The sequence below is a fragment of the Clinocottus analis genome, unplaced genomic scaffold (genome assembly GCF_023055335.1).
Source record: "Clinocottus analis isolate CAN_PGR_092001 unplaced genomic scaffold, fCliAna1.0.p SCAF_2, whole genome shotgun sequence".
In the NCBI taxonomy this organism is placed as follows: domain Eukaryota; kingdom Metazoa; phylum Chordata; class Actinopteri; order Perciformes; family Cottidae; genus Clinocottus; species Clinocottus analis.
The window spans coordinates 20,228,367-20,253,229 of NW_027175931.1; the positions used below are offsets into that span (position 1 = coordinate 20,228,367).

General features: G+C 43.4%; 1 protein-coding gene across 5 annotated transcripts in view; it reads left to right on the plus strand.

Moving 5' to 3' along the window:
• Positions 1-24,863, plus strand: part of robo1 (roundabout, axon guidance receptor, homolog 1 (Drosophila)) — a 210,919-nt gene that overhangs the window by 64,993 nt on the left and 121,063 nt on the right. For 4 of the 5 annotated variants that reach the window (XM_068584091.1, XM_068584094.1, XM_068584092.1 and 1 more), the window contains exon 3: positions 8,385-8,474. In XM_068584091.1, coding sequence (XP_068440192.1) covers positions 8,385-8,474 — 90 coding nt within the window. Of the gene's footprint in view, positions 1-8,384; positions 8,475-21,593; positions 22,425-24,863 lie in introns of those variants that run through there. The other variant, XM_068584096.1, reaches the window with a different exon arrangement.

Below are 24,863 nucleotides of genomic sequence, written 5' to 3' on the forward strand. Positions count from 1 at the left end.
GAGCCTCGGGCTTTCTGACATTTCATCCTTGTTCCCAGCTGTATACTACTGCAACTTGGAATAGAACAACAAAAGAAGAGCGATGTTTGTCATGTTAGCCTGTGGATTTGGACCGTCTTTATGGTCGTCTTGCGGTCTCACCAACTTTGTGCTCTTTGCACATCATGTTGCAAAGAGCAGCGTGATCCTGGCACAACGTCTGCGACCGAAGCTGCTCGTATTGATCTGGCTGTCGACTGAGATCATTGGCTTTCTCTTCAGGGGTGCTGAGAAACTGGCTGCTTGCCTGCAATGTCCTCACCACACAACTTCTCAGGGGCTCGTTTCCATCTCCTTTAATCAGAACGAGACATATTGAGAGCATAAGTTGGTTTATCTGCACTCTCTCATTGGACTGTGAATAGTTACTGTGTGCTCCAGTAAATTAGCATACACGTGTTCCTCTCTGACGAGCACCAATCTGTGGTAGAGAGTGTGTGTGTGTGTGTGTGTTTGTGTGTTCGTAAGACAGGCTGGGAAAGCAAGATAGTGCCTGCTGTTTGTTCAATTTCCTCGACTTCCGATCAGATGGCGACTGAACTGTGACATAGGCAATCACAGAAAAGTGAACAGAATCATTACCTTGAAGTCATTAGCAAACAGCTGTGTGCCAAGGACCTTGTCTGCATCTTTCTAAACAACAACCAGAGATGCGCTATGGGCAAATTGCGTATGGTTTTTTTTTTTTTTTTTACTTCAGCCCTAGTTTTGGGCTCCTCCAATAGAAAGTTACTTTAATTGGAATTCCTAAGAATCACTGACAAGAAGCATGTAATAATTTGTTGGCTCTATCTCTTTCGATGGCAGTGTCGGTTGGTCGGTCCACCGCTTTGATCCAGTCAGAAATGTCTGATCAACTCTTGAAGGTATTGCCAGGATATTGTGTGCATATGTACATGCATATTCTCCAGATGATGAATCCTAGCGACTTCATCTCGCGCCACCATTAGGTCAACATTTCGTATTTAGCGTGAAATATCTCATAAACTATCGGATTATTTAGCATGAATGTCTGTGCATACGTACATTTGTGTTCCCCGAGTGTTGATTCCCAGTGATTTTGGCAATCCCGTAACTGTTTATCTTGCACCACCGCGGGGTTGACATTCATGGTTTTGGGTAAAATATCTCTAATGCCGTGTTCACACCAAAAGCATTGTGAATATTTCGCGACGCTTTCGGTGTGAACACACTATAAAGCTATTGAATGTATTGTCATGAAATGTGGTATTCCTGTTCTTCTCAGCATGACGTGTTATTACTTTGATGATCTGGCATTGTTTATCTTTTCTCTAATTCTTTGGTTTGTGACTTAATGAGTGCATAGCCTTTCTTAAACAGAGCCTCGATTGTCTATTGTCTTTTAAAAACATAGAGGTCAGGAAAAAGCCACGGTGTGATGCTATACATGTTTTTCAGTGGAGCTATTCAGCAGACATTGGCAAACTGGCAAACCAGGATGCATTTAGTGTTTGCTCATTTGTTGTGACCATAACACAGCTGCAGAGAAGAAAGAGATTAATAGGTGTGCCCCGTGTGAAGTGAAAGTCAGGTGTCATCACATCAAAGAATGAAGGTTATTAATTGCTGGTGGATATTTTCTCCTCTCTGTATCTCTAATTAAAAACTTTCAGCGTTCCTCTTGACTTACGTTAATGGCACAAACAGCCTCGAGGCGTTTACCAGCCACTGAGGGCACAGATGAACTGGGGACGATAAACACCTATCAAGTCTTTACTTCTTTGTCCAACAAAAGTGGCATGATGTTACTCTCGCCAAAGCAGGATAAACACTTTTTGTATTCATGAGTGGAGCGGTTATGGTGACATTTTATTTTTGAAAAAAGTCAATCCTACTTTGGAATGCATCACATTTGAGTCTAAAAGCTCAAGTGAAATTGTCCTGATGCCTGGAAAGCCAGGCTTTGTCAATGGAGCAGCTCCAGCAAATGTTCCTGGGAGGGATGACAGATTAGAGGCCTGGTTCTTGGTCTCTAGGTTTGGGAAAGAATTGTTCACATTAACATATTGATGGAATTTTCAAAGATTATACAAAAAACATATGTGAATTCAGTTGCAGGGCTCTTTCCTTCCCCTTTGAACGTGTGTGCATGTGTGTGTGTGTGTTTGTGTTTAGAGCACATGTGGCTGATTAAGCGAATCATAGAGCAGGGAAAGGTAGCATCATTGTAGTTTCATCATTAATGTACCACAGCCTTGAAATGAGGTCTGAATTATTTGGTCCACTTCCCTCTAAACTCATTTCCCATAGTCAGAAGCCTCCAGTTTCTCATATGCATGACTGCTTTTCCTCCTCTTGTCTCTTGGCCTCTTTGTAATTGTGGTGGTGGAAAAGTGAGGGTTTTTTTTTTTTTTCAGATATAGCACAAGAAAAACAGGCAAACAAGCATTAACTGTCATTACTCAGAGTCTTTTAGCCAGATCGCACACTCATGCAAAGAAACATCATGGTATTCAAAGGGATTGTGAGGTATAGGTCTTGCAAGAGGAAGGTATCACAGTGAGAAGTCAGAGAAGGTCACACAGTCTGGCGGCTGTGGCGGTGTGGATGCCGACAAGTTGGAAATGAGACATGACCATGAGCTGCAGACGCCACATCAGACTGATACTTAACAGGCATTCAGAAGCGATTCACCTTGGCTACAGCATTTAAAATCCCTGAAAGACCTTTTTTATTTTTTTAACTAAGAGAAGTATCTTACTCACTCTGTCTCTCTCTCTGCCCCCATTCCATCAATCTGTCTCTCTATGGGTTCTAACAGTATTACGCTGTCACAGAGATGGACATCTGGGCTTTAGGCAGCTAGCAGGATGCTTCTCTCAGTTATTCCCTCGGTTTATCCGTTACCGGGGTTATGCGAAGGGGCCGAAGGGATAACCTGTTGGGTTCCCCAGTTAGTCGGCAAATGCTACAGGATAGACAAAATCTGGCAACTTCGAATTTTCGGCCAAAAGAAATGACGGCGTACCCGATGGTATGTCTTTTGTCTTCCCTAATGGCCGGATGACAGTAAGCTTAGACTCCTCGCAGGCTTTGCACTTGTTAGACACCAGTTATGTAAAACAAATTTTAGAATCAAAGTATCAAGTAGGCTCAGTTTTTTATTTAACCTTTTTTGAGCCTTTCTTGATATTTTGAGCCTTTTTTGACATTTTTTCAACTAAAAACATCCCTCCGTAACACAAAAAAAGTTACAAAAACATTGCAAAATGTCACATTGTAGGTAAATATTAAGCTACCTACTCGCATGTATTACATTACCAGACCAGCCACTAAATTGCAGGTCGAGACGCTCAACAATGGCAAATTATTTGGGGCAAATGAATATTTGAGTGAAATTAGATATTTCCCACGGCACACCTGACGATCTCTCACCGCGGCACAGTGGTTGAAAATCACTGGGCTAAATAGTACGCATTGCACAACGTAAACGTGTGTCAACAAGATATTTGTGGAGTGTATTTCTCAAAAGCCCTTCTTCCAATTGAACATGATCATCGGTAATAAAACTTCCCCGACAGCAGCTGTGATTAGGCGCACAGCAGTCCAGTGAAGTGGCCATGCAATATTTAGCACCCTTCAATCTGATCAGAGCTTCTTGTCTGGGAACTGTCTCCCAGCTTTTCTTTTCGTGGTTGTTTGCTGATGCCCTCCAAGCAAATCTATCAGTAAGTCAATTGGCACACATTCCTTCTCTGGAATTTGCACTTTTATTTAACCGCAATCAACCCACTGTGGGTTCAGAGATGAGTCACCTGCAGGTTTGACGTACATGTATTTGCTGTTGGTTTTTGTAACCATCGAATCTGTATTTGGAAAGCAAGACAATACACACAACTGCAGAGTAACTGTCAACAACGAAATCCTGAGTGCAGTCAGCCGTTCACCAACTGTGAGATCAAAATGGTTCTGTTTGTCATTTCACTTGTGTTCCCTGCAGCTGCAGCAATGAGCGACGAAGCCGTGACTGTGAGGCACATCAGAGGCTTTTTGTGGAAAATATCTGCAAAATCATTTGCTGTTAACGTTCACTTAAAATTTACTTTTCACTGCAGTTCACCCCATGGGAACTAATGTAGTTCTAATTATGCAGTTTGTCACTGTCATTATCATTGCTAGAATATTTAATAGCTGTTGAAAACATAATAGCAGTGTGTAAAGTCAAACTGTGGCCGGGATTGAAATCCCTCCTTCTCTTGCTCTTTCTTCCACACATTCTTTCGGTATCACATACTCAATCTTTCACTGTAATTTAATGTAAATCTATAAGTGTAAAATGTGTTTCTAACGTTCTAGTATTCAAGCCAAACTCACAAGGCATTCGTCTTTACGTCTTAACGATTTAATAAATTGTATGTTAATCCCTTAATGATCGAGTTAAATCCAACTGCAATGCAGACTTAAAAAATACTTTTTTATTGCCAGTGTAGGTCTTGGCGGTGTGATCTTAAATATATACAGGAGTGATACTTATCATGATGTACGTGTTTCCCTCTTAAGTGATGTATGGTTCACAACTCTGGCTTTGTTATTATTTATGTCTGGAGTTAAAGGTATCATCAATTAGCCATTACAGTTATATACGTAACAGTTGTGGAGGCAGTGTGTGTGTGCGTGTGTGTGCATTGGTGTGCGTGTGTGTGCGTGTGTGTGTGTGTGTGCGTGTGTGTGCGTGTGTGTGTGTGTGTGTGTGTGTGTGTGATTTGCTCTTCTCTCTCACTACAGTCACACAGTACAGTGCTTTTTGACTTGATTTGTAATACTGCAAATCCAATATTATTAATGCTTTTTAGGAATAGTTTTACATTTTGGGGGGAATACTAATGTTCGATGAGAAGATTGATACCTCTTGCAAGTGATATTAATCTTCTCACCTAACCTTTGGTAAGAAAGCGTATCATTATCATTAAACATTGTGAAAGTGGTTCTTTAAAGGCGTTTCTCTCTCGACACATTGGTTGGACGTCATGCAGTTATGTGCAATGATTTCCACCACTGGCTGTTCTTATCATACATGCAAATGTTTTACAATGCAATGATAAGTTGTTCACATTACATTGAGTTATTTGATTTTTCTGATCAGCTCGATCAGAATAAAAAAATATATACATACAAGAGCTCTCTGAAAGTGAAAGTGAAATAAAATTAACATATTTACAAATTTACAAAGGTAGAATAAATAGTTCTTGTTAACACAGCGTGTTATTCATCTCTAGACTTGACTTGGCGCTGTTTTTCCGAGTTATTTTGAGAGTTAGAAATCTTCCTCCACTTTGATTCGTTCTCCCGTTTTTCTTTGTGTGCTCACTGTGTGTGTATGTTTTATCTCAAGGCCTGATTAAAACCCCATTAGTCATGCAGAAAATAAAGAATGTGTAATCAAAATGGAAATGAATGGAACAGAGCCGTGGAAACAGATGAAGCGGACAAACTAGCTTCTGCTTAAAAGATTTGTTTTTGTACTGTTTATCCTTTTGTCCGTCATCAATAATACTCCGAGTTTTTGAATTCAGGGTAAAAAAAAAAAGAAGAGAAGAAGATACTCTTAAGATGGTTTTATGGTTTATACATTACAGAGCAGGGACCTCATTTAAACAAAGATTGCTATGAAAGAAATGAAATCTAGGTTGCTTTGCCCCACTTTAGCATTCTCTTGGCCATCACAAAGTAAACAGATGTAAGAGGAGAACATTTTCCAACTAAACAATTACATCATTGAGATTGCTTGAGGTCATGTTCGAGAAATATGCCGCCTGATCAGGCTGCGTGAAGGAACTTGTCCTACAGTACAACAAATAACCGTCAGTCCAGTTAACGAGCCCCAGAGTCAGACCCCTTACTCATCATTTTAAGCCCATCCATCACCGTATAGGGGATGCCAGGGCCGGAGCGATGCTGCCAATACATGACAAGATGACAATGAGACGACAGCTAGCCTCCCCGGTTGCTTCTTTTACATCTATTAGGAGCACGCAGCATTTGTCAAACTAAACAACCTTGACCACAGTGGCAATAAGTCAGACATCTGGTTTATTGTCATGTCAGGTTGCACAGGGGCTTGTGCTGATTGGTTGGGTCCAAGAAGCAGCCAGAGCGTTGCAAACAAGCACTCAAGTCAAATCTAGTTGGAATAGACTTCATCATTTATGGATATTCCATAGAAACGGGGCCAGAAGCCGGCGTGGATTGAAGAAAGTCCTGCGAGCCAGAAAAGAGGACATGCTCTGTTGTTTGAAGGGCTCGGGGGCCTGAACTCACAGTCTGGGGCCCGGACTATAAGGGAGGGCGGGAGAGGGGGCAGGCCTGCCTTTGTGTCATTTGGTGAGCAGTCAGTTATGTGCACATGCGCCCCATTAATTAGCCAACAGGGGAGCTGGATGCAGTGTTGAGGCTAAGAGGGGGTAGTGAGGCAACATTGAGGTCCTGACTCTGACGCCCCAGGGGCAGCGGGGCACTCCACCTGCTAATGAAATCTGAAGGGGTCTAATTGGACCTCTGACTGTGGACCACACAGGGACAGAAAGAGCAGATACAGTATATAAGACTCAAGGGAAAGATAGATTGAGTCATTAAGTCTTTGTTAATAACTGTATTGGTAATATTCGTTGGAAGGCCTTACATTGATTTTGGTTCGTACATGGTTGTGAGTGCTAGTATTTGAACTTTTTGCAAAAATACATCTAAAAGACTCCTTGTTTCTGAACAGCTTTGTGTTTTGATATTTCTTCCCAGCTCCTTTGCGAAAGCAGATGTTGCATTTGTTTTTTAACTTCTCTGTTTTTGATTTGAAAACACGACATATATCTGACTGGTGTCATGCTGTAAGTGTCAGACAGTGTGCCGGCTTCTGCTTGATGTCTGTGTTTGTATCATGTCATGTTCTCATCTCAAGCCTCACGTGTATCATCGCACTTCATTCATGTGCATGACTCCGAGTAACCTCCGTGGTTATTTTTGTGTGACTCAGAGGCCCTGCTCTCCTGTAGCGTCGTCATTTAGACGCTGCTGTTTGGATAAACAGACAGGCAGAGAAGTGCCAGATAATAGGTTCGGCCCAGCGTGAGGCCCTTTTGCTGTCAAATTCATTTGCAACGCTACAGGAGCAGCAGGGAGGCGGGCATGATCACCGCATATTAAATGTCTTGTTTTGTATCTGCTATTAATGATGAGTCCATAACTGTTGTAAAGAGGGATTCGAGGTCATCGCTGGGTTTTAAAAAAGGCGGCGTAGATTTCTTTCTGTCAGTTCTCCTGCGGTGGGAGGGGCAGATGAAGTGACGGGTCACCCTCTTCTCCACACGCCGCTGATCTAAAGCACTCTCCGATGAACAATTTTGTCAGCCCGTCTGCTGTTTATCAGAAGTAACCCCAGATCTCATTGAGGAAACAGATACGTCCAATAGACTGCCACTCACTTAGCTAAAGGGGTTGGATGCACTTTGATTATGATTCCTCTTACCTCCACATCCCAAGCGCCAGGCCCAAATTAACCGACTGTCAGCGGGCCACAAAGAGAATGGGCATGGCTGAGTCTGATTAATGTCACAAAGAGCCATCATAAGGGCACAGTTGGCCTCCCTTCTTCCCCATAAGCCATATACACCCGGGCCCTCTTGGCCTTTCTTTTTCTCGCCCACCCACCCCCCCCCCCCCCCCCCAGTCCCGCCCTCAGACCTCCTGTCCCACACACTCAACCTGTCACTCCAGACAGGACACAGGGGCCCCGAATCAAAAGGAGCTGATTAGTAATTAATGGTGCATCGTTGTATTTGCATCAGGGCTGTGTGTGAGGTGTGTGCGTGTGCATTCAGAGTGGCGTTGTCAATCATGCAGAGTGTGCCCTGGTCCTACCTCTTCTGTCCTGCCCATATGTCCCCTTAGGGGTGCAGTTACTTAGGACTATTGATAGGATGGAGATGACTCTGTTTTACACCCACACACTTACACTCAAGCCCAACAGCGGACTGCAGAACAACCTCCTGCTGAGCACAGAGGGAAGAAAGAAAAGCTAGAAACTGCATCAACACATCATTCTGATGGATCTATACCCAACGACTGATTGATTTTTTTCCGGAAATTATCGTCATTTCCCCCAAACACACTTGGATTCTACACAACTGTTTGGGATCGTGAGTGTTGTGGGTCTGAAATGTGGGAGTTTGGATTCGGCAGACAGAGTTTACGAGGATGGAGCCCGGCACTTCTTTGTGTGGTCGCTCTCTGCTCGTGTCAAGGATGCGGAGGGCTTGAGGTTTGGACCGTGGGCGGGGAAGGGGGGCAGAATGCGTCTGGGTTCTCAGTCCCTGTGGTGTTATTGTTGACAGAGACGGGAGTCGCTCAGGATGGAGCCAACGAAGGGGCGACACCAGCTCCCACCACCGAACACGAGGATGACAACTCTTTGGGCTACACAGGTACTGCTGCTGCTTCCTCCTGGTACTTAAATGTGTCCTCACATACATACACAACCACTGTGAAATATCAGGGTGATCCTTTTTTACTAGCATGTGTTGTCCATTCCACCAGGTATACAAACCTGGTATATCTAAGCCCCTTATAGGGAAAAGTCATCAAAGGGATTACAAAATACACTTTTGGGAGCCAATGTTTACATTTTTTTAAATCACAATTCCCCCACAGTAGTAAGTATTTAGACTGAATAAATACTACGCTTCTATGTAAGACAATAGTTTTCCATGTGTTTCCACGGCACATATCTGTTAAAAACATGATCTTCATGTTGTGACCGCTGCTCAGAATTTGTCAATTGAATGTTTGCAAACGGGAGAATTGTGGGAAAAGGAGGCGCAAAGCGCCCCTTTAAATGCATCAGTTGAGGCAGTATCTCCTCAGACCGCAGCGCTCTGTGGGGAAATGAAAAGCTGGAAATGGGGTCCTCACCTGAGGAACTGGCTTACACACACACACGAGCACATACAAAGGATTCCAGTCTGAAGAAAATTAGAAATGACGTATGTGTTTTTTTAAGCCCTTTACCCCAGAGTGAGGGTAAAAAGTGTTCTCAGTGTGTTGTCCCAGCGAGGAGACCTTCCTCCCTAGGTCATTTACTGGACCTCACACAGCTTCAGGAAATCTTGTGCAGAAAAGAGCAGTCCAAATCATCTGCCAGAACCGCTATGTGTGCAGCAGCTTGGCAGCTCTAACTTGTATTTTCCTTGAACTACAGACAATAACTGACAAAACCATATGCTTATCATCAGTATCACGCCGCTCCTTTTGCCAGCGATGCCGAGACATTTAAAAAGTTTGAGCCCAAACAACTATAATACAGGAATCTTTCAATTTAAACTCTTTGTACACTATACAGTCCAGGTTCCCAGTTTTCAACAGACTTGGCATGCTTTGAATGAGGGCTTAAAGGGGAAAATCATGTTAAATTTGCCTCACTGCATCTGGATTCATCTTTAGAATGATAAATCTGTCCAGTGGACAGAGCCAGAAGTTCATCTTTAATCCGGCCATTTAATCCCATCTGTGCATGAAAATGAAGGGAATCGATCTGGCCCAGTCAGTGAATTGGAAATGAGACTAATGTGCCCTAATACCTCAGTCTGCGGCTGATTGAACAAAGTGGGCGGCTGCCAAGGGCTTCATTTTCAAAGAGCGTGCCTCTCTGGCTGCAACGTGAGGATAATCTTGACAGCTGACAGTTTTCGTTCAGGTAAAAATGGAGTGTCTTTAGGTGCCCGGGTGTGTTGGATTGTGTCTTGGCTCGTGAACTCAGTGAACCTCGTGGAGAAAGTGGAGAAAGAGGTTCATTGATTGAGAGTACATTTCACTGTTTGCCTGATGTCACACTTACACATGAGACTGAGGAAGAAGGGTGGTATGTCCTTGCAGTCTCTTCATTTACTTACATGTTTACTTTCTGCAATAAAGAGTTGTGTTGAGTTGAGTCAATTAACGTCAATGTGGCTAATACTGTAATCTGACCCTTTTTTTTTTTTTCAAAAAACAGCTTGCACGGTTTTAGGCAATGACACAGTAATGTCTATGATGGTGTAGTCACCTGGGATCAATTGAGCCTACTGTGAATTTTATAAGGAACCTCATGCTGAAGACCTGAAGTTTCCAATACATTAAAAGTGTGTTGTATTGGTCCCCCGAGACATTGACTCTCAGCCAGCTCTAAATTGTTTCCCGATATCAAAGAGCTTTGTGCAGAACGTCACATTCATAATAAATGAGACTGACCTGTATAAAGACGGTGGATTATAGAGGCACGCTAAAACTCTCGTGCTTACACTTTGCTCGCCGCTGCTTGGCAGCAGACACACACACACACACACACAGAGGAGACAGGCCTTTGGTTCTTCTGCCTCGACATGAAAGGCTGAGCGGGACTTCAGAGAGCACATCAGCACTCATATCCTTCCTCTACGCTGTCAGATGCCGTTGCGTTTGTCACAGATCACAAAGGACGGCAACTTCAGAGAGCCGCCCTATTTGTCAGGTTATGGAAATAAAGATAGGGGAAAGGTGATGGAATTTAAGACTGCTAGTCACCACTGATTGGCTGCAGAATAGAGGGCTTGAGACTACTGTCAGACCATGTTTTATTCTTTTTTTTAAGTGGCCACCTCTACTGCAAACCCCTTCACTGTGCTGATGGATGTACAGATGAGCTTGGAGAATAGCCATCACCACATATGGTATAATTCAGGCTCTTACTTCACATTTCTGAAGTGAAATATGATGGTGAACTGCAGTCAGAGGCATCGTGCTTCCCAATTAAACAGTACACTCGGAGCAATGGCGGCTGGCGACACCCCGGTTTTTGCATGTGGCGTTAAAACGTGAGACAATATTTGGTTTGTTTATTCTGGGCCAGTGTAGAAACAAGGCGATGTAACATGGCGAACTTCTCAGTTTCTGGTGATTAAACACTTATGAACACATTTGTGAACGTCATATTCCACTTTTGCAAATAGGTTCCCATAATTCCTCCACACTATGCCTTTAACCTGACCTAAGGACTCATACCATCACTGAACTGTAAATGTTCAAGTGTTGTGTGACACAGTTCTGTCAGCTGACAATTTGTCACATGGCACATTTTCACCAAAGTATATATTAGCTTTAAGACTTATTTATGCTTCAGGCTCAATGTTTTAGCCAGCATGCCACCAAATACAATAAACAAAACGAATGTTGAATGTTAGTAAGGAGTGTTATGAACGTATTGGTCACAGCTGTGATAGGATTGTGGCATGCTTAATGGAGAAAGGCTGTAACTGGTGAGAATAGGAGAAGGCAAGTAGTCAAAACATCCAGAAAATATGCAATTTACAAAGGTGCAAATGCTTCAGTGATATATAGTTTTATAGTTCAGATATGAATGAATTTGAATGGTTAGATGTTAAAAGGTTGGGTGCCAAACTTTTGTTCATTGTTATTTTGTAATGGACAATGGGCTATGTACATTGGAATTATTGCATAATGCTAACGGGGACTAAACTACGCTGAAAGAAATATATTTTCTTTTATCTTTTCTGAAAGCAAAATAAGAAAAGAGCCAGCAAAAAAGTTTTTACTAACACTTTGGAATGTTGGTTTTCATATTTATCTCTAAAATATATTTCTCCTCTTGTGATCCTGACCTTCACCCCAAAACTTTATATGAGAGTTGTTTTAGCATCTAACTAAATGTAATCCTAATCGGCCACACTGCCTTTACTTCTGATGAATGAAGTGTTCATTACACATCAAGTAAAATGCTGCCAGGTCCTGATCACATATCACACTCAAGTTGTGTTTGTGTGTGTAGTAGGAACTAAGACACCGGGCATGTTGCTACAAGTTGTTGCTCACAACACTGCCATTGTTTTGAAGAGGAATACAATTACATTATGGATCATTGCATAGTTATTGACACTGCATATCAAATACTGCTTTCTTCTTCATATAGTGCATTGTGACGCTAGCTGTTTTGAAAAGAACATATTTTTTTTACAAATTGCTGCTCATCTTCATGACGTATGTAAATTTGAGCATATTCAACACTACATTGAGAAACCACGTTAGCATTTAGCTCTTGTGTGAATAAAGTATATCTTGACTGCCGCGACGCTGCTTCTAGATTGTCCTCATATTGTTGATGTTTAATGGGTTGAGCCCAGGTGTGTTTTTTCCCCCTTATTGATGCCGGAGTTTAAGTGTCGCGTGTCTGGACACACGGCATTGACAGTTTTACCATGAGAGAGATGGAGAGCTCACTATTCGTCCTTCTCATTACTGGGCTGATGCGCTGGCCTTGCTGTCCCTACCCTGAAATCCAATTTCCTTCACAGTGTCACCGCCACATATATTACCTAAAAGTCACCACGCGGCGTCAGCGTGGCACATTTCGTACGTTCGTCAGTCTTAGTACCGTGGTAATCATGTTAGCAGAAAGTGTGCTACATGCTCAGCTAGCTGCGTTCTCACATATTATCCCCAGTGCAGTAGTCACGCTCGTACCAGCACAACAATCCAGACAGCTCTCTGGCCGTGCCTGTAGGAGCTGTTCACTTGAGATATAATTAGTTATAAACATGCACTAATGTCTTCCCCACACAGCCTCTGAGCTGCTGAGGCCAGTTGAGGGTTTTTTTTTGTTCCCCGTCCAATCTCTTTTCATCTCCCTGATCCACACAGCTTAGCGTAGCACCATCTCAGGAAATGGCTCTATTAGCCGTTCTTGTCAGGCGGGAACGTGGAGTAATGTGGTCAAGAGACACTCGAGGGGGGGATTTGAGATGGGTGTTAGCACGAGAGCGTGAGGGTTGAAAGCACAATGACTATGAGGTGAGAATTAAATTAGGATATTCAGATCCACGTTTCTAGTGTCCTCATGATAATTGGGAAGAAGATTGGATAGGGTTTTGCTAAGTGCTAATAATCAGCTGCTCCTGCCCTGTCAAACACACTTAATTTCTCAGTGAAAGGATAATCAGTGTTTTCTCAGAATATAAATGGGTCACCATCTCAAAGTGGCGAGGAGGGAATGCCGTGGCTCTTCTGACTTTATAGGAATATATACTTTGTGCTTTTTTTTTTGCTGCTATTAGTAACTTCCAAATTAGGTTTCCAGTCTTTCATAACACACCTTTGGTCAACAACTTGTCATCAATATTGTATTAAAAACTTCATAGTTTTCGCTTTGTATTATACAGCAAGGAGTTAGGTCATTGTTTTTTTTGGACAACGCTACGACTTATATAACGTTAGCTGTATAACAGCTGTAGCTTCTCAGCTGTTCAGATATGCTACACGGCTGACACAAGGCTCGCTTTATAAAATCCAAGCCACTGTCAAATTTCACCCACAACTTCATCAGCCAAGCAGTCTTTTATTCTTTGTTTTATTTATTTTACAGTCAGGAGTGTTAAGTGCACATTCTGATCACTTCGAGGGTGAAGTACTCGAAGCTGCCTGTCTGTGCCCAGTACTTCCTCTGTTGTAAGTGTTTAAAGTGTGGGCTCTACAAGTTCGAGAGTTAAATCCAATCATGAATGTACAAAAAACTGTGATGAGATTGACTGTGCTGTAGTTAACATAGATTATTTACAGGAATTGCTGGTAATATAAAGTACTTTTGGAGCTACTGTACGGCTCTAGTAAATTAGAGCTTTTTTAAGTGATCCACTCCCAGCAGCCTCATTAGCTATTATTTAATAAAACGCCTTCCCTTGTTTATGCTTATTTCCAAAGCTGGCGCTGTTTTCAGAACAATTAGCTTTTTTTTTATGTTTTATTAATTTAGCTTATCTTTATGAGTAAACGCATAAGGAGCACTTACAGCCCTGTGTGCTCCTTGCAGCAGAAATTACTCTAATAACTGTCAGCCATGACTGACGGCTTGATGATGTGTAAAATCATTGCAGGTTTTATTGGCGGTGATATGATTCGTGCGTAGTCATGTTGTACATAAAGTTCAGCCACAGCCAATAATAAGCCGGTTTCTCTGAGACTCAGTGTGAGCTGAAGGGGGCTGTGGAGATGCGGTCATGAGATTGGGGGGAGGGCTGTAAATCTGGGCAGCACCTGCTCCCTGGACTCTGGCGCGTGGTGTGAGGTCAGCTGCGCCAGATATCCCATCGATCATATTTATTACATTCATCACAGCGGCAGTTTGTTTTGGCAGCTGATCGCACCAGGGAAAGGCCGAAAGAATAGGCTTTTTTATTTGAGAGACTTTTAGCATGGGTACTGTCTTTGCATGTTTCTCTGCTCGGGGCCTTCAGAGAGAGATCAGTCACTGACGTTGGCTCTCGGGCCCCGCTGAAACCACAACTACTACAGAATGAGATCCTGAGTACAGTTCTGGAAGGTTTCTGGAAGAAATAACTTTGAGGAAAAAGATTATTAGCATCCCATCAATTCTCAGCTTTATGACAGTTTGGGAGTGCAGTTGAGATTTAACTCGATTATTGAGAGAGCCATTTGTGTTTTTATTATATGTCTTTTCAATAATATGACACAACCAAAGTGTTATTATAGTTTGAATTAGGATTGTTTATCCAGCCCACAAAAACTGCCATAAAAGTATTTTGATCTGGGCCCTGACAGACTTTTTAGCCACGTGTGTTAGATGGATGGACGGTCTGTCAGTTCTTCAATCCACCACTATGGTCAAGACAAAAATACTATTGCAATTAAAGTTTGTACAGACATTCATGATCCCCAGAGGATAAAGCCAACACACATTGTAAAACACTTAGTCTTGTCCAGGAATGTCCCGTAGTCAAAATGTCTTTTTAATGAAAAGGGAACTGAAACAGTGACTTGTATACATAGCTTCACACTGGTGACAGTGTCCTGGTTGTGCAACTGCTTCTCTTTGATTTGACACTAATTAAGTTGCTTCACGTGTCCCTGTCAGTGCTGTCAAATCTGGAGACTGAGAAAACATTTGCCGACAGAGGAGCCTTTTTTTTCAAAAGCTAAACCTTCACAGACACAAATCAAAGCAGTTGCAATGTATAGCATACACATAATGAAGAGATTTGACCCGGAAACCTCAAAATGGCTGTTTATTTTTCACTTAAATAACGGTCAGATTGTTGCCGTGGTTGAGCTCAGCTCTTGGTCAGACTCCTTCTTGTCTTGCATCTCGCTGCCATGTGATTGGCCGGAGTCCAGCAGCGATAGGAACAAAGGCATCTCTTGGCTCAGTTACCCCGAGGCTCTTCTGTCCCTAAACAAATTCAGCCAATTAAGCATGAAACACAATGCTGCTTGTGTCTGCAATTGTGCATTTCTGTTTCGAAGGAGTGAGGCGCCGGGCGGTCACACAACACGTGACGTCGAATAAAAAGAAGCGCAATCCAATCAGAGATAACTTTAATATTTTAATCGTTGCCAAATCTTATCTTCCTATTACACTAGTGCAGTCACACATGACAATGTGCTAATGGGATGCTGTAGCACTCAAGTGCTGCATTGTAATCTCAATGTTGACTACTTGTTACGAACACACATATCTTTTTGGAGCATCATCTCACAGGAGGAGAGTTTGAACAGAAGCAACTAATAAACGTCTTCCTGACAAGAGAAGTGCGGAACACTCATGCAAACCTCCCGAGCGTCTCCTGCTGCAACTTTTCCAGCATCTGACTGTATTTTGATGTCACTGCCAGGATGTTATGTGATAGCTGGGTTATTTTAATCAGCCTCCACAGGCCATGTCGAGGCTGACGCTAAACAGATGCTAATGTGAGGCCCATTAAAAGACACAGGGAAAGAGGGATTCAGTGTGCGCAGGCAAGCGGAAAAGCAACAGCCTGTTTATCGCCTCATCCTGCTTTGTGCTCCAAACCTCGACGCGGCATCCTGTGAAGCTCCCCCTCTTTCTTTCTCCTCAGTGTCTGCCCCCCTCACACACACACACACACACACACACACACACACACACACACTCCTCTTTGCCTCACATTTCTTGCAGCAGAGTCATGCATGGGGGCATTCCCTGAACAGAAACAGATTTGTTTAGTTCTCCGTCATTTTCTTTCACTGGACCCTTGTCTTTTTTTTAATCATGTCTGAGAGCCGCACAGAGAGGCTATAGTGAGAAGAGGAATGTTCTCACTCTGCTGTTTATGTTTTCCTACACTCTGCTTTGCATCTCGCTTGCTTTGTGCATCGCCTGTCTCTCTGGCAAACTCTCAATATAATCGTGACAAGAGACATTTTCTGTCTTTTCTGGATTTTTAAAGCTCTGTCTGGCTCGTTTCGGAGGTTCCTCTGAGAGGGTTGACTGTATTTGTTTTGGGATGGAGCCCAGAATTATACATTCTTGGGCTCTGGTGTAGAGCTGAGGGGCCACAGTATCGTCCACAGTGGACAGGATGGAAGAAATGGTCTGACAATCACTGAGGTTTCTGTTCTGGATGTTCCAGAAATATGACAAGACAGCACTCAGTGCTTCACTTTCAGTCTCTGCTGATATGTGTCAAGGTCTAAATATGGTGGATTTTTGTCTGACTCGCCAGCTGTGATTTGAATTTCACTCAGTCTTTTGGCTCTATTCAAGACAAACGTTCAAATATTGATGATGTGTGTATTACACTTCAGCCCATTACTAATGTATCTGTTATTTCTGTTGGGCAGTCTTCATATTTAATCACAAGGCATGTTAGCGTTTCGAAATGGACATGCATCTAAATGTTTGGCTGCTCTGCAGTAGGAAACGCTACATGACATCTTTTCAAGTCAAACATTTCTCATGATGGGAGGATCCTGTGCAGTTGGCTGTGCTCCTGCTTCACCACTCCCTCGGCAACTAATCAGAAATGATTTGTTGCCTCTTTTCGGCGGTGACACAGACACGCCGATAACTTCCCCAGGACCACCGGTCATCTCTCCTCTTCTCGCTCACATCCCTTGTGTTCCATCCCTGCCTTTCCGTCTGTGTCGGCCCCATGCTGACAATCCGTCAGCCCACCTGAAAATCATTTCGTTCCTCCGGAGGGGCCGTGTCAGAGCATGGGGAGCTCCCCCTCACGAGCCAACTGCACGACGACGCAGTCTTCATTTGACGCGATACGTCCTTCAGACAAGTGCCAGCGCACTTATCAATCATGCAACGTAGTCAAAGTACAACATTTCCAGATGTTTTAAGACATTGGATACATGTTGGCGCAGTTGAGTAAATGCAATCCGATATGTTTACACTACTCTATTTTAAGCCGTTGGTCCTCTTTTGAGTTCGGTGAGGAGACATGGGCAGAGCTTTAGAATGCTGGGAATAGATGCCATTCATGAGCCGGGGCTTTATCGTGTCCCCTCACCTCTTTCACACAGCAAATCTGCGTACGAGGATGAAGCAGACCTGGGAGTCTCGTCCTTTCTTGCCCCCCTGACTGCTTCGCTCTGTCATCATAGATACTGCTCCTGAGTTGTGATGGGCCTGGGATATAAAATGAATCACAGTCCAAATACTGATGCCGGACAAAGTTAACCTGCAGCTTACTGCTCGTTCTGGAAAATGCAAAAGGAGCTCAACGAAACACGGCCCCTTCTACCGCATGTTATGTGTGTTTATCTTTTCGAAACACCTTGGAGATGCGCCGCTCATTGCCAACTCACAAAGACTACGCATTCGAATTGCTATCTCATGAAAAGAAAAAAAAGTTGGACAATGAATAGATGAAAGAATGGCTCCTCAAGGACAGGACATGAATGATAAAAGGCAGAAGTGAATGTGAGGCAAGCAAAGTACAAACCATCCAACTTGATTGCCTGCAGGGAGCTTAAACCTGCTGTACCTGGCCACGTTCTGGTCAAGGCGACTCTGACTGAAACTCTGACAACTTTCTATTTACTTCCTACCTCATTCAGGAGGAAAAACTTCAGCTTGTGGACTGTGAAATGTAACCAAAAAAAAACATTTTCCCAAGGATGGAGAAGTGTCTTTACATGTCTGTCTACTGGGAACGTGTTTTGTTCGCCTCTCAACAGGGAGTATCTTTTTCCAAGACGAAAGGTTTTTGTTTTATGTCGTCTTGTTTAGTGCGCTGGCGAGATGGGAATTGAAAGCCATTTAAATAGTCTCAGTCGGGGGAAAGGGAAAGCGGGCTCTTTCGCTTCGCCCCGCCTGTTGGCCAGCCCGTCACCTCTATGCTGAGGGGGGCCTAGGTTTTGAGAGGAGTCCAGCACATCTGAAAAGAGACTCGGCCGACAAGATCCCCCCGTCCCCGTCCGGCTGCGAGCATAAGCATCATAAGAAAAGACCGGCCTGTCCACAAGCTCCTTTTGAATATTAATAAAAAGGAGAATTACCCGAGATGAAATAGGTTGGGAAGATGAGGGAGGCGGTGTCTCCAGTGAGCGATGGCATGGTGAGATGGAGAGGAGGGGTGAACTTCCCAATGCACATTGTGTACAGAGTTGCCCTCATTAAGGTCCCATCGTACTCGGGGGGGGACATTGTCACTGGATTTAGGGGACCCGCCAAGACTGCAGGGGTTTATGGATTCGCCAGATCTCAAGGGTAGCAGCATGAAGCGCTCTTGGTGGGGAGTTCGGCAATGTTTGCGGTTTGGTGCCGTTTTTGAGCGTTTTCAAGAGGATCTTTGAATTGGATTTGAATTATTCGCCACTTTTCAAACAACCCCGGCCTGCAGCTCCTGAACGAACGAGAACTGTGTGTGTGTGTGTTTTTTTGATAGCTCTATGCTTTCACGTCTACTGACTGTGTGTTGTCCACACACACGTCACCATGCAGATTGTGTGTTTGCTGGTGGTGCTGTTTGCCATGCTGGTCATGCTGGGAGTCCCTAAAGCCCATAAAGGTCCACAGTGGGCCCGTCGCCTCGCCGGGTCACAGAAGTCTCGCTGGTGCAAAAGGCTGCCTCATGATTTCGGACTTGACCAAAACCACCAGGCGTTGAGGCACTCCCACAACAAGCCACACAAATGTAACCAGGCCTTTCACAGTAAGTACCAAATAGTGCTGGATTACATAATTGTCATCCAAAAACTAATGACTCAACAAAAGTTTGACGGCATCCAACGCTGTTTTGCTTCTCTTTACTGGTTGTTAAAGCCTTGGAGCGCTTTGCAGTTGGGGATGGGGTAATTGTATCCTTCTGTACTACCTTGTATATTCTTGGAAGTTGTTTTGTGTGAAAACCATTTGGCCGAGGTGTTAAAAGCTCTTCGCTGTCTCCGCTGCCGTCACAGCCCTGGCAATATGTATCTTTTTCCTGCCTCTGCTGGTCTGATCAAGGTTGCAGAAGGAGGGGAAGGAGAGAGGACACAGAGCCTTTCTTTTCACAAAGCTCTGCTGTCATAACTCGGGCTTACTGTGGGATTTTTTTCTTCTTTTTTTGACAACCATAGAAGAAGCGTCTAACCACACCTCAATACAAAATGGTTTGATGCAACATTAAGACGTGAAAATGTGTGCGTAGAGGTGAGGCTGTCGTATTATTTGCAGATAACGTGAGACAAAGAGCGATTAGAGCCTTGTAGTGACCCTGTGATCACAATGCCAGTTTTTGTGTGGCACCGTTTTATTTTTGCGTTTTATTTTTCCCTTTGCTGTTCTCCATCAAAAGTTCAAAACGCTCACGTCCTCTTGCAGCAATCAGCCCTAACAGACACCCTCCTGTTCTGGTCAGGACTTTGTTGATAATTGCTTCTGTGTTTCAGCTTCCTGCTGCTGGCGAGAGGAAATTGTGTTCTTCAATTGGTGGTATTCGGCTGAACAGCCACTTTACAGATCCAGAGCTGTAAACGCTTTCAGGATAAACAGGGCACACGAGGAACAAGTGGGAATGGAGTGTGTAGAACTGTCATTTAATAGACACATGGATAAATGAGAAATAAACGTTCAGAGTTAGAAAGGCAGAATTTTGTGTGAATATGTCTGTCTGGTCGCATTCATCATCATGCCGACTCCACATGAAGATGTACGGTCACTGAAGGGGATCCGAGGGTTTTTAAAGGTTTTAATATTTAACTAATTAAAATAGATAGAAACAGCAAACCGAATCCACCGTGACTGTTGATAAACAGCATCATTTTTTTTGGTGAACAGCAGCTTGTTTTAACTATTCATACGATCCGTAGTGATCATCTTTTCATTTGTATGGTAACACCTTGTTCCTGGAGTTCAACGATTGCTTTGATTTACTTGTCGCTGTACAATGTGCTAAGTCGTTGTGGTCCGGTAGAAAAAACAATATGCTTATGGAGGGCTATTTTTTGTTTCTGGGACAAGATGGTCATTGACAAGATGGTGGGAAGTATTTGAAACATGACACACATTGAAAAGTGGTGATGACTCATGTGTCACTGGCCTGAGACAGACCTCCATATGGACTTTTTCCTGGCGATGACAGGGTGTCTTGGTTTAGTTCCGCCAGCCTCCACTGGAGGGCGCTGTTTGGTAACTAATGTGAAGTGGAGCCACACGTAAGCTCCGAGCTGAGCTGCGGAAATGTGAGAGTCTTTTCAGCTGTTCTTTTTTTTTGTCATTCGTGTTTTGCCTCACATTTGAGATCTTTTAATGCACAATAACTTGCACAGCAATTGATCTTGCACAATCCAACATAAGCAGTCTGTTTCTGAAGTCGGTTATGACTCAGAGGTGCAAATCATTTGCACGGGCTGTGGGCTGAAGTGAACCCGTGATTGCAGAAACTCGGTTTCATTTAAGTCTCCAGTCAAAAAAAGAAAGAAGAAAAAAAAGAGGAGAAACACATTTTCATGTGGTTGAGTGCCAAGCTTATGTCACATATGGGAAACTATTAAATTAGGACCATGGATCACCAGAAAAATAGTCCGATTTTAATTAACCATATGTCGTCACAGTGAACTAATGCACTGTAACTGCACACTTTAAATTTGGGATTCAGTTTAACATATATTCTTAAATTATTTTCAAGTGGGCTGCTGCTCGGAAACATTAGGAATGAAGGACTCAGCCTAACACACAATAGGCCTGCATGGACACCACAGGCTTTACACGTAACACACGTGTTTACACGACAATGGCTGAGCTAAGTAAGAATACACTATATCATGTTTGAGCAGTTTGATGAATTTACTTTCTGTTTATTCTGTTCTACATTTCAGAAGAATACACACAGCAAACTGGAATATTAATGGTCTATTTAACCACAGGAGACAAAACGAACCCCTAAAGTATGGCAGAGCCATTATATCATAACTGTTAAGTTCCATAAACATACTCTTAAGTCCCTTTAGGACTATCCCTGTAAGAGGCTGTGACTTTTAGTTTTAACCATGAACCGCAGAAAGAATTAAAAAAAAAAAAAAAAAACACGTTCGAATACTTTTATACGGTTTCTCTTATTTTTGGACAAAGTGAAAGCAAACACACACACACACACACACACACACACACACACACACACACACGCACACGCACACGCACACGCACACGGGAGCCTCGCGCGTCTGGCGCTGCGTCCACTGCGCCGCTCGGGGAGATCCAGGCGGGAAGAGGTTAAATTTCTTCTCAGGGAAAACACAGTCGGGTCTATGGAGGCGGTAAGAGAGGCGCATACCAAATTGCCGAGGCACTCCGCTTTCCTTGAATGAAATGCTGTGAATATGAATCCGTATTTCCCCCCTCTCGCCTGAGGTTTGGGGTCTGCGACGCGCACGAGGATCAATCGGAGTTGCAGCGGAGGAGAACCTGGGAGGGAAAAGTGATGGAAAAGTTGCATTGATCTCGCGCCTGGATCTGGTGGATGACGGAGGACAGGACGAACTCGCAAAGTTTCCGATCTCAAGTGACAGATTCGAAACGGGACTGAGATAATGTGACTGCGAGGGGTCGAGGCTCTCCGCGTGGACTACAGCGACCGCTCGCGCTATTTCACTCACTTCCCACTTAACTTTTCAGTCACAGTGGATTTTTTTTTTATTATTTTGTGCTTCTTTTTTGGGGGGTTGCACAAAGGAAGCAAAAGGTTTTGATTGAGAGGTCTGAGCGCACTGCAGCAGCGGGATGAATTGAAAGAAGAAGCTCTCCGTCCGCTCTGCTCAGATGTTTTAACATGTTGGGTTAAAACTGTTGAGAACTGGGGTTTTTTTTGTATTATGTTTTGTTTTCTCCATCTTTTGAAGCCTTCCAATTCCTCAACGAAGTCAAATCCAACTCTTGATACGCTGCTCCCGGACTCTCAAACTCAAAAAAAATCTGTTTTTTACGTGTTCAAAGTCTGGATTTTTTTTGGTTGCAGTTTGACATGACGGAGCGGATGCCTACATTGCCTTTTGAATAATTTGGATTACACGAGACCATTTCTCACAAGAGAGGCGTTGAATGATGTCTCCAACTTCTATTGGATTTGTATTTCTGTTGGGATTTGTCCATGTGTGCTCAGGTAAGTCACTGATCCTCCCCACGAAGTCATCTGTGAGCTCGAGCAGTTCATGTGGGTTTCAGCTGCGAGTTTAATTTAGGAGAAAGAAAAAGGTCAAAGGTGAAACACAATCTCTTTCAATTATTTGTGATGCTACAGACACATCAAACTGGACTACATGAAATCAAACAGCTCAATTAAAAACATTGCAAAACAAATATTTAATGCAGTTACTAATATAATATCTGGCATCCATGACGAAATGTTGACATTAACTTCCGCAGCCAGAATAAGCTTGATTAGCCATGTGTGTGTATGTAACACATATACATGTCATTTGACTTTCACGTTGCTCTCATCGTACATATGCACATAAATCTTTTTTTTTTTTTGCAAATTCTCAACCTTCTTGACCAACACATGTAAAACCTGAGGGTGAAGGGGTTGTCTTACTTTTAGGAGCTGAGCACACATAAAGAAAGTCACACATAAAGTGCTGAAGCCATGTGGGATCGTGGAGAGAGCAGCTATCATCGGTCATACAGACAGCACCAGCCTCTTTGGAGACCATGTTTCCATGTGTGTCACCATGCTGCCCATGCATGAATGTTACTACTGAGTGTAACATTTTTTTTTTATTATTTCTGGAAAATACGCAACATCTCTTATTTTTCATTTGGCTGTTGGTCTTGTTTTATTTCAGCTTTAAGCCGTTTTATTCCTCTTTGTGTGGGGATCTGCCTGCTTGGTTCCAGTTGTCTTTGTCCTCTGACGCTGCGTGAATCGTTCCTTATTATCGTACACATTATTCTTCCTCACCCATCACATGGATGTCTTTATAGAGCTCTGGGATCATGGTGGCTGGGGTTTTCCAGGTCAGTTGCTTCGGAGTTATAAGGAAGCAAATCTCTGCCACCCCATTATAAGACATTAGGAAAAGTGCACCCTGAATGGCAGCAAGTAGGTCATTTTACACAAAGAAAAGCTTGTACAGAACCCATACTAATAGAGGTGTAAGATAAAACAGCAAGTATATGGTAGTTTATTTTTTGAAATAATAATACTTGACACTTAGTATTATTTAGTTTCTTCTCCAAACTCTTAGTATGTGTCTAGCTCCTAAAAAACCATGTCTCTGCACGACTATACACGTTATGGATCACAATTAATTCTCACTCTGAAAGGTCTTCATTCTGTATCTAGTCGCTGTGTTCATCCAGATTTAGAGTCGCTGGCTTTCTGCTGAATGTTTTTTCATCATCCACATTCAAACGTTATTGATGCTTCGTGATTGGTTTCCTAAATTGGGTCTTTGTTTCACATGGACAGGCAAAGATGTAGCGACGGGGAACTCCTGTAACGCCACAGTCGTTTGAGGAAACGCTGTAGCACCTTTAACAGGAAGTAGGGTCAGAGGTGAGGGGTTTGGAGCTCGGTGGTGGCTCTTCATCTGCTTCGCCCTCGGCTGGATCCCGAGTCCGGGCTGAGCCGCTAATGGTCCTGTCCTGTGAGAGAGGCCTTCAGACGCCATGGTGTCCAATTACGCCCCGGCTGTGGGGATGTCTGGGGAGGTTTTCTTGGGAGAGGCGTGAGAATAGGGCTAATAGAGACGGACTGGACAGCAGATACTCAAAGGATTGGTCGTGGATTAGACACTCGTGTCGGGAAAATTGGATTACGCACCACTTGCCAGGAAAAGATTTCATAGTTGCTGCTAATTGGAGGGGTAATAGCTTCATTGTAAGGAAGGTATCAAGTCTCCCAAACAAACTCCTAATGGTGTTAAGTGACATCTCTGATCATTTTCACATTGCTGGCCTGATTGTAAAAGTATTTTTATACCGCTTGCATGTGTGATAAATAAGGAGATAGACGAGATGACCTTTGTCCTCGTCAAACTTGTGTTGACATGCTTATTGCCGCCTTGCGCCGTCTGAAGGTTGCAAATTGATACCTCCATCCGTCATGCTCGGCCCTGTTATCAGGCGATCTGCTATACACTAAATGCTTGTTATCTCTCCACCATGTGCCTGTCAGACCTTTTACTCACCTCAGAGGTACCATTCAGATGAGGGCAAGAGGTGGCTGAGCTCCTCAGACTCAAAATGACACCCCAGATGACTTTTCAAGAGATTTGAATCACACATATTAACAGGCAGGATATCATTTCAAGGCAAATATCAGTACTTCTTTTTTGAAAAGGTGCACCCATGTGGTTGTAAACTCTTTGGGTGGTCATATGTGGGCATAACACTGTGTGTAAGTGTGAGCATGTGCTGATGCATAAGGGCTGTGGGAGTCATCGGTGCCCTCCCTGGTAATCAGCCCCATCCCCGGCAGCACCTAGCCGTTGAGGTTTGACAAATTTCCTCACAAGTACGGATGAATTGCTCAGCCCTTTCACCTCCTACATCATGACGAGATGACAGGACACAGCAGGATTCAGGGCCAATTAATGAG